Source organism: Somniosus microcephalus, chromosome 4 (assembly GCF_052327205.1).
Source record: "Somniosus microcephalus isolate GS21.2 chromosome 4, FLI_Smic_1.0, whole genome shotgun sequence".
In the NCBI taxonomy this organism is placed as follows: domain Eukaryota; kingdom Metazoa; phylum Chordata; class Chondrichthyes; order Squaliformes; family Somniosidae; genus Somniosus; species Somniosus microcephalus.
In genome coordinates, this window is record NC_140990.1 from 269,917,097 (window position 1) to 269,929,921 (window position 12,825).

The 12,825-nt window shown below is 48.5% G+C and overlaps 1 protein-coding gene across 1 annotated transcript in view; it reads right to left on the bottom strand.

Annotated features, from left to right (window-relative positions):
• Positions 1–12,825, bottom strand: part of LOC147120452 (adenylate cyclase type 10-like) — a 231,646-nt gene that overhangs the window by 107,750 nt on the left and 111,071 nt on the right. The window contains exons 5-6 of the mRNA XM_085984226.1: positions 8,027–8,063; positions 7,723–7,939 (exon numbers count right to left, since the gene is read on the bottom strand). Of these exons, the coding sequence (XP_085840352.1) occupies positions 7,723–7,939; positions 8,027–8,063 (254 nt within the window). The remainder of the gene's footprint in view (positions 1–7,722; positions 7,940–8,026; positions 8,064–12,825) is intronic.

The window sequence follows — 12,825 nt, forward strand, 5'->3', positions numbered from 1 at the left end:
GCCACAGGGGTGTCGACATGAGTCCAGAGGAGCCCCTGACGAATGGACCTTCCACTTTCAGCAGCCCTTCCATCTTCCTCCTCCTGCTCTTCCTCCTCCTCCTCCTCCTCCTCCTCATACTCCTCCTCCTCTGCCTGCTTGTGCAGGGTCCGAGGGAAGGTAATGAATTGACGCGTTCGCCTATAAAGGGCATCTGTCACTTGCCGGATGCAACAGCGGACTGCAGCCTGAGCGATAGTCGCATTGTCCCCAATGGCTGACTGAAAGGATCCGTTGCCATAAAAATGGAGGGCATCAGTCAGTTTAGCCATCACGGACAGAGAGGTTCTGCAGTGTTCACGCGGCTGCAGATGCTGACCAAGCAGGTGGCACAGATCAGTAACAATGTCCCTCCAGATTCGGAGCCTTCGCAAACACTGCTCCTCCGACATGTCAAGGCTTGTCACCTGCTACCTAAAGACCCTCGCAGCATCCCGTCGGATTGGGCGACCTCCATTGCCCCTCCTCATTCTGGCCAATCCCGGCCCTCTCTCCCGCCGTCTCTCTGCCCCTTCACAGTGTTGGGCGATGAGGCCGTCGCCCTCCAAACAAGCTCCCATTCCGATGCCAGTTGGTCAAAAGGCTTTTAGGTGTAGTGGTGCAAGTGGTTCGGAGAGGGTTGAAGGTCCCAAGTACTGTAAAGCTAAATTCCCAGAACTCCGCTCCACATTAGCTCGCCAACTCTCTCTAGCAGCGATTGCAATGAGCAGGCCAAGTGGCAGAAGATTCTGCACTAGAGCTGTCCCCTTTAAATAGCGCCGCCCTACTCCGAGAAGGGCCTGTTAGTCCTCCCTCGAACTGTCACTAATAGCGCTGGGCGCTAAAGCTCCGGGCGCCACCCAATATGCGCTCAGGCGCTCCTAAAAGGCGTTGCACGCTGAAATGACGTCATGAGCTGCTTGCGCTCGCGGGCGCGCGCAAACACTTAGCGCAGGCGCTAAATGTATAGTCAATATCTGAGTTGGCACTATCTTCATAGCGCTCGCCCCAACATAGGGCTTCACCCCAATTCTAGGTCTCTTTAGGCGCTCAGCGCCAGCGCTACCAACCCAATTTCTAGGCCATTGTGTATAACTGGGGTCCTAGCACCGATCCCTGCGGTACCCCACTAGTCACTGCCTGCCACTTGGAAAAAGACCCGTTTATTCCAACTCTTTGCTTCCTGTCTGTCAACCAGTTTTCTATCCAAGTCAGTACCTTACCCCCAGTCCCATGTGCTTTAACTTTACACGCTAGTCTCTTATGCGGGTCCTTATCGAAAGCCTTCTGAAAGTCCAAATACACCACATCCACTGGTTCTCCCTTATCTATTCTACAAGGCACAAGTCAGAAGTGTGATGGAATATTATCCATTTGCCTGGATGAGTGCAGCTCCAACAACACTCAAGAAGCTCGACACCATCCAGGACAAAGCAGCCCATTGGATTGGCACTCGATCTATGACATTAAACATTGAATCGTTCCACCACAGGCGCACCGTGGCTGCAGTGTGTACCATCTACAAGATGCACTGCAGCAACTCGCCAAGGCTTCTTCGACAGCACCTCCCAAACCCACGACCTCTACCACTTAGAAGGTCAAGGGCAGCAGGCGCATAGGAACACCATCATCTCCAAGTTCCCCTTCGAGTCACACACCATCCTGACTTGGAAATATATCGCCATTCCTTCATCATCGCTGGGTCAAAATCCTGGAACTCCCTCCTTAACAGCACTGTGGGAGTAATTTCACCTCACGGACTGCAGTGGTTCTAGAAGGCGACTCACCACCACCATCTCAAGGGTAATTAGGGATGAGCAATAAATGGGCAACAACGTCCACATCTCATGAATGAATTACAAAAAAAGCATCATACAGGTTGCTGTCTGGACATGCATTCATCAGCTAACTGACACACTTTCCAGGAGAACTGGGGAATTCATCAAGTTTGACATGACAGCAAGACAGCAGCATGTTAGGGTCATCCAGTTTTATCTAGTATAAAATAAATGGAACTCATATAGCTACAGTTAATGCCCTCAGAGCTCTTAAAAAAAAAGGACTCTCATTCACTAAGTGTCCTGATTGTGTGTAGCAACATGCAAAGAACCCTTCATGTCAATGGCAGATTTACTGGAAGTTGTCATGATTTTTCTATCCTCAGGAATTCTGCCCTTCCTGAACTCTTCAAGGATGTTAGTCATAGCTTGTGGGTGACAAGGCATACTGCTTGCTACTATGAATAATGATTTGTTTTAAGAGTTGCAAGAATAATGGCTGAGGATTGCTACAAGGCACATGCCTCTACCAGAGAGATCATAGAAAGAATTATTAGGGTCTTAAATGGACACTTTCGCTACTTTGATAGATCAGGTGGGGCTTTGCAAAATGCTGCAGGTCATGTAAGAAAAAGAAAGACTTGGATTTATACAGCGCCTTTCATGACCACCAGACGTCTCAAAACCCTTTACAGCCAATCAAGTATTTTTGGAGTGTAGTCACTGTTGTAATGTAGGAAATGAATCCCACATTGTTGCATTTTGCTATGTGCTGCACAACTGTGTCACCCAGAAAGTACTGGACATGAAGATTTCTCTTTGGAGGTAGAACAACATGAAGTAAAGCATCAGGAGGACCGTCACTCGGAGGATCATCACTCGGAGGGCTCCTCAGTGACAACTGCAAGAAGCATCAGTACACAACTTGTCAATGAAGTGTTCTCATCTGTTCAACAGTCTACCTTTGCAATCACTGCCCTCCCCCAAGTCACCACCCTCAAATAAATTACAGCTCCTTCAACCCTGTACCCATCTTAGAACATCATATCACATCAGACCGTGCAACTCTAAATCATCTAATTGAATAGGTGAGTGTGAAATAAATGCTCCCTTTTCTGTATCACTGTAATCTCCATGAATAGCTGAGCAGAAATAAGTGCACATTATTACAAGAAACTTAAAAGTAAACATAAGCCTTCCTGGTCTTTCCTTACCATACATCCCCTGTATGTCTAAATGTGCCTTTCTTTCTCGAATTCTAGTGCTTCTCCTAGGTGCAAATTGAGGGTCATATTGTGAAAGGTAGTTGGCTGCTACAGTGTTACAAAAAATGTATGGCCCTGAGGTAGCCCTCTTCTCATTACACCTTGGTCCTGGTCAGCTGGCCTCTGTTTTGCCAGCCTGGTGTCACCTCCTACATGCTACTTGCATTGTGCTCTGAAGGGGGAGGCTGGATGCCTGGCATGTGCTGCTGTCCTGAGAAATGGCAGCTTCACGCAGGTCAACCCAAGTGATTACCATTCTACTGGGACCTGGTTCTGTGCATCCACTGACCAGTGGGTTGGCTGGTCTAATGGGTCGTGAAAGACCCAAGAGACAACCACCTGCATGTCAGCCCCCAGGATCTGAAAGCCAATATGAAAGGTGCTATACAATCTGTCCCCTACTGCCAATGGAGTTATAATCTGTGATTCTGACAAGCCAGTGTCAACGACTGGTCCCTGGCTGTTTCTGCAGTTGGGTGCCATCAGAGATTCCAATGAAGCTGCCAGACAGTCCATTTATGTCGACAACAAGAAAAATCTTCCGTGATGTTATCATGAATGAGGACAGTTGACTTCAGAGTCACACCTATTAGTTGCCGCATTTCCTCTGAGACCTCAGAGCCTGCATGTAGGTGTAATTCCTTCTTTTTATGCAAATACTTATCTAGGTCCCACAAACTTTGAATCCATGGGCAGTCTTCACCTTAGCCTCTGCTGGAAAGGAGGAACATTCTCACCCATTCCCTACTCCTCTGGGCCCCTGATGCCGCATCCTCACAAATATTAACTAGCTCTCCTCAAGTGACAGTATTTTGGTGTGTGAAAATAAGAAAATAATGATGCAGGGGTTAACATTGAGGGGTTGGGGTAGAGGAACATAAGGCAGAATCTTTCTCCAGAAACTCTTGCGCAACCTGGTCCTCATCATCCTTTTCCTCCTCATCATTATCATTTGCCACCCACTGCTGTGATGCTTTGTAGTAAAGGAGGGCATATGCTAAGAATCGGTGAGCATCACCACCTTGAGATTAATGATGGTGTGGAGATGCCGGAGTTGGACTGGGGTGGACAAATGTAAGAAGTCACACAACACCAGGTTATAGTCCAACAGCTTTATTTGAAATCACTTCAAATAAAGCTGTTGGACTATAACCTGGTGTTGTGTGACTTCTTACATTTGAGATTAATGAGGCAGAGAAGGGTGTTGAAGCTTCTGGCTGTCCGCCATGTCATAGGAAAGCCATGGTGACCCTCTAAGCATGCTCCTGCTAACCTGCAGCCCGCACTGTCTTACCAATCTCGCTATCTCCCACTGCTAGATAAGAGTGTCTTCCCAGCATGTCTATAGCTTGCTCCTCGTAGGAGGTGAACTTTGCTTCCACTTCAAGCATATCTCCCATGCTACAGTCAGGCTACATGTGTGGTACTTCTGCTAAGAATCCAGTTGCTTACTGAATTGCAATAACATTATTTTCTTTTAAACACATTTATTAAAATGCCTGTTGTTTAAATATGAATGATATCTGAAAAGATACAATCAGACAACTGAAGTTATAGATGTGGTGGCATCATGCTGTTAAAGTAGAGGAAGGGGTTTTAAGGTGTTGCATGCAAGTAATTGCTGCTAGGAGAGATGACAATACATATTGTAAGATACAAAGTTAATGAACCCCTTAACCAGAGTCCAGTGTGAACTATTTAATTTAGAGCATGAACAGTGTGCTGATGCCCATAGTGCTCAAGGAAGAAGAAGGACAGTGGCTAGTCTGCTACCTTGTCTGCCCTGATCTAGCCATTTTTCCCAGCTCTGGTATGTAGTGCTGGGGGTGAAAAAGGTGGTATTCCGTGCCTCTGCGACCTTCCTCCACAAAGTATGTGAGACACTTTTCTGAAGCTCCCTCCCATGGGCACACAACAGACTCTGCCAGAGTGCATCTAGCGCAGCCTCAATAAAATTGTGTATTCTTCTTTCCTGCCTCCTTCCAGTACTGGGTTGGGGTTCGGGGGTGGGGAGGGGAGGGGGTGCACTCTGCCAGAACCTCAACTTGAAGGCATGCTTTAAAAGTGCCACAAATCTCTTATGAACCCCCATCACATACACCTGGCAGTTAGCTCAGTCATGCAATATTTTCAGTGTATACCTGCTACTCCCCCAGCTTGCTGCTGCAATCTTCATTCTTTCCAGCCTTTTTAAAAGTCCGCTATATAAATTCACACGCACTCCCGCTCCATCTCCCTCAGTGTGGTGCTCCTGTGTTATATGGGAATTGCACTACCGACATGCTAGTCGTTATTGAAATTAGCTGGCCATGCGTTCCCAGATAGGCTCAGCACTGCAGGTTATTGGCCGGGGTAAGTCCCACCACTTGGGTGGAACACTGGCATAGATGGCCCCATGCATTTTCAGGACCACATACTTTTATGAGTATCAGTGAGTTTGAGGACAGAATGTAGGGCAAGTCAGTGATCAGAGATGAGGAAGGACCAGTGGTGGCAGATGAAGTATGGCTAAATATTGTCATGTGGAATTACTGAATGGGTTGTGATTCTGACCTCATAGGCCACTGATGGTGTTGTACAGTACTAACAGTAATATTTGAACAATGTGAATGCTGTACTTCACACATCTCCCTTGCTAACTGATATCACCTAAGCTTCGCCAGCGCTCTGAGGTAGCGCCTCGCTCCTCGGCATTAGCGCCTTAAGAGAGGTGGGTAGTGCCTGATTTAGCGTTCAAATCCCCTCCAGGGGTGATAGAGGCCAAGTTTGCAGTCAGAGGCGATAATTAGCGCCAGGCACTAAACTTTGCGCCCGGCCGATAATTGCGCCCCAAACGGGGCAATACCGAATTTCTCCCCGCTTTACTCTTATACTCAAATCCTCTTGCAATAAAGGCCAACATACCATTTGCTTTCCTAATTGCTTGCTGTACCTGCATGTTACCTTTCAGTGATTCGTGTACAAGGACACCCAGGTCCCTCTGAACATTTCCCAATCTTTCACCATTTAAAAAATAATCTGCTTTTCTATTTTTCCTATCAAAGTGGATAACCACATTTCTCCATGGCCTAGAAATTCAGTATAGCCACGTTTGGGGCGCTACAGCCAGGCGTTCGCTAAATTTAGCGCCCGGCGCAACTTAGCGCCACCTTCGCCGATATTCAGTTGCATCGCCCCAAGAGGTTGCTGCTGTGCTAAAGCAGGCAATGCACGACTATCATAAGGCGCTAAGCCGGCGAGCCGGGGCGCTAACACCGAGGGCGGGCGCAGCGCAGGTGCGGCGAGTTTCTGAATGAAGGCAGACACGCTGGCACCGGTCAGCTCTTAAAGGGGGAGGGTCGACTTGTTTGGCTGCCATGCTCTGCACACTGCAGCCCTGAAGCAAGGCCTGACCATTGCTGGTTCATCAGTTCTATGCCCTGGACCATGGGGAAGCCCGCTATTCTTCCAAATCCCATTGCACGCTCTTGCTGCTTGTCCAGGGTCATGGGGAAGGAGATGTACTGACGTCTCCTTCTGAAAAGGGCATTGGTCACCTGGCGGATGCAGCAATGTACCGCGAACTGGGAGATGTTGGCAATGTCCCCAGTAGCGGATTGGAAGGAGCCGGTGGCATAGAAGTTGAGAGCCACCGTCACCTTCACTGCCACCGACAGAGACGTCCTGTTCCTCAGCTGTGGCTGCAGATCTCTGTGAAGCAGGTGGCAGATCTCAGTGACCACCTCCCTGAATCGCAGCCTCCGAACACACTGCTCCTCAGACATGTTCAGATATGAGAACTGCTGGTGGTATACCCTTGGTGGGTAAGGCCTCCTGTGCCGACGCCTGTTGGCCCTTCTCCGTCTGGCCATGACTGGCACTCTCTCACGGCATCTCTGAGCCCTTTGAATGCAATGCAGAAAGCCAATGTTTCCACCCATTGCAGTCCCCATTATATGTGGCGACTCAAGGCTATGGCACTGAAAGTTAAATTCAAGTGCAAAGCTCTGGCCTAAAGCCACAAGTACCTGTGCGAGCGTTGAGTCAAACCAGAAAGCTCTCTCCCCTTGTCTCTCTCCAAATATCCGTCCCTCACAAAGAAGGATTGGAGCAACAAGGATGCCATTTATACTGCAGGAGGAGTCCCCTTTAATTAGCGCCCCCCGCACCCCGCAGCGACTGGGAACCGTTCCCCTTTACCAGTTGCTGGGGGTGCCAGACGCACAATAGGCCAGCGCCACTGAATTTCCGGTTTGGGGCGCACAAAGGGCATTGAACCATGAAATGATGTCAGGATTTTGCGCCGCCGCTAAATCGTAACTGAATTTCGCGAGAGGCGCAGATCGTGCCGCACCCGGTCGCTAGCTGCTTAGCGCCCCACTTCTTGCCCTCTTAAGGCGCTAGCGGCTGGCGCAACCAACTGAATTTCTAGGCCTGTATTTCATTTGCCATGTTTTTGCTCACTCACTTAGCTTGTCTATATCCCCTTGAACCCTCTTTGCATCCTCCTCACAACGTACATTCCTACCTAGCTTTGATCTTCAAATCTATAGGATACAGCTACATATGTGGTCCTTCTGCTAAGAATCCAGTTGCTTACTGGATTGCAATAACATTGTTTTTTTTAAACACATTTATTACAATGCCTGTTGCTTAAATATGAATTCTATCTGAAAACATACCATCAAGTTATTGGAGATATGCAAAGCAGCTGCAGCAGTTTCAATTAGAAAGAAGAATGTCTTAGCCACATTTCCAGCTCCCATCCAGTGACGAACAAGGGGACAGTAAACAGCATCCAATACTGGTTTACATTCACAGTCTTTGGCATATAGGTTAATGCTTCCTTCACAATCTTTGAGCATCATATCCACCCTTTCAATGAATTCTAAATCATAACTGTAAGGGAGCATATTTATTGTTATTAATTCATTGAACGAAAAGTAACTTACAAATTCTATAAAACTTTATAACATTTCATATTACCTGCCAGCTGATACGTCCATACTTTTGATGTTTGGAGCTGAAAGATTAAAAACAGTCGGCCATGATTCTATACTAAGTAAATTAATTTCTTTAAAACTATTACAAATCAATGACCTAGAAATGAAATAGCACAGTATCAGCCTCCTCCTGAGGTCCCCACCACCGCAGAAGCCAGTCTTCAGCCAATTCGATTCACTCCACGTGATATCAAGAAACGGCTGAGTGCACTGGATATAGCAAAGGCTGTGAGCCCCAACAACATCCCGGCTATCGTGCTGAAGACTTGTGCTCCAGAACTAGCCATGCCTCTAGCCAAGCTACAACACTGGCATCAATCCGACAATGTGGAAAACTGCCCAGGTATGTCCTGTCCACAAAAAGCAGGACAAATCCAACCTGGCCACATACCACCCCATCAGTCTACTCTTAATCACCAGCAAAGTAATGAAAGGTGACGTCGACAGTGCTATCAAGCAGCACTTACTCAGCAATAATCTGCTCACTGATGTCCAGTTTGGGTTCTGCCAGGACCACTTGGCTCCAGAACTCATTACAGCCTTGGTCCAAACATGGACAAAAGAGCTAAATTCCAGAGGTGAGGTGAGAGTGACTGCCTTGATATCAAGGCAGCATTTGACTGAGTATGGCATCAAGGAGCCCTAGTGAAACAAAAGTCAATGGGAATCGGGTGGGGGAAAACTTTCCACTGGCTGGAGTCATACCTACCATAAAGAAAGATGGTTGTGGTGGTTGGAGGTCAATCATCACAGCCCCAGGGCATCGCTGCAGGTGCTCCTCAGGGCAGTGTCCTAGGCCCAACCATCTTCAGCTGCTTCATCAATGACCTTCCCTCCATCATAAGGTCAGAAGTGGGGATGTTCGCTGATGACTGCACAGTATTCAGTATCACTCGCAACTCCTCAGATAATGAAGCAGTCCATGCCCGCATGCAGCAAGACCTGGACGACATTCAGGCTTGAGCTGATAAGTGGCAGGTAACTTTCATGCCACACAAGTGCCAGGCAATGACTATCTCCAACAAGCGAGCGTCTAACTACTGCCCCTTGCCATTCAACGGCATTACCATCATCGAATCCCCCACCATCAATATCCTGGGGGGTCACCATTGACCAGAAACCTAACTGGACCAGCCACATAAATACTGTGGCAACAAGAGCAGGTCAAAGGCTGGCGAGTGTCTCACCTCCTGACTCCCCAAAGTCTTACCACCATCTACAAGGCACAAGTCAGAAGTGCGATGGAGTACTCTCCACTTGTCTGGATGAGTGCAGCTCCAACAACACTCAAGAAGCTCGACACCATCCAAGACAAAGCAACCTGCTTGGTTGGTACCCCATCCACCATCTTACACCCTCCACCACCGGTGCACCGTGGCTGCAGTGTGTAACATCTACAAGATGCATTGCAGCAACTCGCAAAGGCTTCTTCAGCAGCACCTCCCAAACCCGCGACCTCTACCACCTAGAAGGACGAGAGCAGCAGGCGCATGGGAACACTGTGAAGGAATAGCCATGATTCAGAGAAATACACGATACTATGAACAGATTTCTAATATTATTAATTAAAGACATACTGGCCTATAAATTCGGTGACGCCCCGCCAGCACGTTTGCGCCGGAAATTTAGCGCCCGCCGCCGAGCCAGTTGTGCCCGCCCCAAATTCACTTTCAGCGCCCCAAAGCGGAAGCGGGCGCTGGTACAGGGTGTGCCCGCCCCGCTTGGGGCGCTGAAAGTGAATTTCAGCGCTGCCGGTCCCGCTGCGCCACCCGATGTGGAGCGGCAGGCTGCTGTACTGCAGGCCTCCCCCTTCTCTTAAGGGGGAGGTGCCTGCAACGGCCGGAGCCCCATTGAAAGTGCCGGCAAAAGAGCCCGGCACAACGGCGAAGTGCCGGGCTCCACGGAAACCAGCCGGCAATGCTGCGGGGGGGGGGGGGTGGAGGAGGCCGGGGAAGGAGGTGCGGGCAGGCGGCCGCCGAAAAAGCGGCCGGCCGCACCTCCGCTTTAAATAGCGCCTCTAAGGCTGCAGCACGGCCAGGTTTTCAAAACGTTGTTAGCGGCCGCCAGGGAAGAGGCGGCCGCTACTGAAGATGGGGATCGGTGTGGTTTCGGGCGGTACCGGGGCGCTGTGCACACCGATGACGTCATCGGTGCCGGCGCAGCGCTACCGGCTTACGCCGATTTAAAGGCCCACCTAATTTCAGCGGCGACGCAACTTCCGGCGCAACCCACTCTTGCGCCCCTAAATGGGCGCAAACCCAAGGGAATTTCTAGGCCACTGGGTTTAAAAGACACAAGTCTCAACAGAGAAGGCTGTAAACAGAATACAGGCTTCTGAGAAAAGATCAGTTGATAATAAAGCTGTAAACAAGCTTTGAAATGGGAATTAGTTAAATATTCTAAAACAATGAAAGATTGAAGCAAACCATTGGTGGTTCCGAAAGGTCTACGGTTTGCAACAAACACAATGAGAGACACAGGCCTAGAAATTGAGTTTTGGCTTAGCCAGGGCTTTAGCGCCGGAAGTTAGTGCCGGCGCTAAGTCCCCCTGCGCGCGCCAAAAATTCAGCAGGGCCGCGCCCAAACGGCTGCCGGCGCTACTGAAGGGTCTTTGCGGTGGTAAATCGGCGCTAACTGCCGTTTCGCGCCGCAATTCCGGCGCTGCGGCACCCGATGCGGTGCGGCAGGCTCGGGAAGTGCAGGCCTCCTCCTTCCCTTAAGGAGGAGCTGCCTGCACCCGATCGCGGCCCGCAAAAATCTTTTAAAAAATGAGCCCGGCACCTCGGACAAGTGCCGGGCTTGCTTCTGTTCCGGGGCGGGGGGGGGGGGAAGTCCGGGGAGGGAGCTGCGGCCAGGCGGCCGGCGGGAAAGCGGCCGGCCACCGCGGGGCCTTTAATGCGCCGGCGCAAAGACTCGTAAGACTCTGTTGCCAGAGTCTTAGTTGCGGCTGTCACGGGCGAGGCGGCCGCAACTGAATTTCGGCGCTGGGGCCCGTCGGCATGGCAACCGGGACGCTGCGCACACCGATGACGTCATCGGTGCCGGCGCAGCGCTACCGGTCTACCGCGGCGTAAGGGCCCCAGGCAATTTCGGCGCCGGCGCCAAATGCAGCGCTAGGCCCTCTAGCGCCGCAAAATCGGCGCTAAGGGCACTCAATTTCTAGGCCACAGTTTAAAGTGTGAAAAACTAACACGTTGAAACAGAAATACAAACATTAAAAGAGGCATGTGCCTTTGAAAACATGATATCAAGTAAAAGAAACATCTGCTGGTCAAATAGTTTTATGTTAAACTTGGAAAACAGAAACCATAAGATTAAATATGCAACCAATTGAGATAGCTAGAAATGCATGAAACATTCAGTTGAAGTGTCTTTAATATATTAGACATAGTAAAAACCATACCAACAAGACTTTGAAGATATGACATCAAATCGATGACACCAAGCAATTGCATTGTGTTTGTATTAAACGTGGACCACCACGGAGACTCAATGTCTGGTAAAAACCAGTAAAGCCAATATTAAGAATTGAATGAAGAATCTTCGATAAGAATGGCATCAAACAAAAAACCATTGCTGTCATTGTTTTTATGATGGTTTTTGGAACACCTAAAGGTAGAGAAATAATTATGCATGCAATAGTAGAATTGATAGTAAGAATAGAAAGCATTCGAAAGAGGTATCAATAAAGACAATTAGCTAACATCAGCAGAGAACATCAAAGAAGAAACCAAAGCCAAAAGGGTATAAAAATAAGACCTTTTTAACAGAACGTCAGAACACGCTGAACGGGCAGGGCATTTCTCAACTTTCCAGAGGCATCTCTGTAAGTTTTTAACTTTGAGTCTCGGGTAAAACCAAGGTATTGATTTTTGGTGGATGTTCTGGATTTAGAAATAAGTAAGAAATAAGAAATTTAACGAAGTAAAGATTTGAGAATAAGGATCTCTGAGAAATAAGAAATGTAAACTAATTGTATTATGAATTGTTAATGTTGCGACTGATTCAACAGATGTTAACTGAATGTCAGCTCTTGAATAAAACTAATTGTCTCAAAGAGTAATTCTGTATAGACTCGCGAACCCACAAATTCTATACACTCTTTTGTAAGGAGTTGCAGAATTCTGGGGGGTATTCTGGACCCTCATAATATCTGGAAGGTTACAGTCTGGTTCAACTTATTAAAAGTACTATCCGGAGGATGGTAACATCTTCAGTCATTCCTTTCCTTTAGGGAGAGATAGCCTGAACCTTTAGACCCAGTTAAGCATCTTATGCAATTCGGCTATCTCTAACTTAAGTTGAAGCTGACGTCTGGGGAATACGACTGATCTGCAATAGCCCAAAAGGGCTAGGACTGTAATTAACCCGCCAACACCACCACCTCCAAGTTCCCCTCCAAGTCACACACCATCCTGACTTGGAAGTATATTGCCGTTCCTTCATCGTTGCTGGGTCAAAATCCTGGAACTCCCTCCCTAACAGCTCTGAGGGAGTACCTTCACCACATGGACTGCAGCGGTTTAAGAAGCGGCTCACCACCACCTTCTCAAGGGCAATTAGGAATGGGCAATAAATGCTGGCCTTGCCAGCGATGCCCACATCCCATAAACAAATTTTTTTAAATGTGCATTGTGTGGGCGGTGCACTATTAACCTGCGATGGTTGTTACGAGTGCATGCGGCACATGAAATCCATTCTGCCTGTTTATTTTAATGATCTGTATGTGCAGCCAGCCCTACCCGCGTTGTTTGTTGGCTGCATACTGCATGAGTGGAGGTG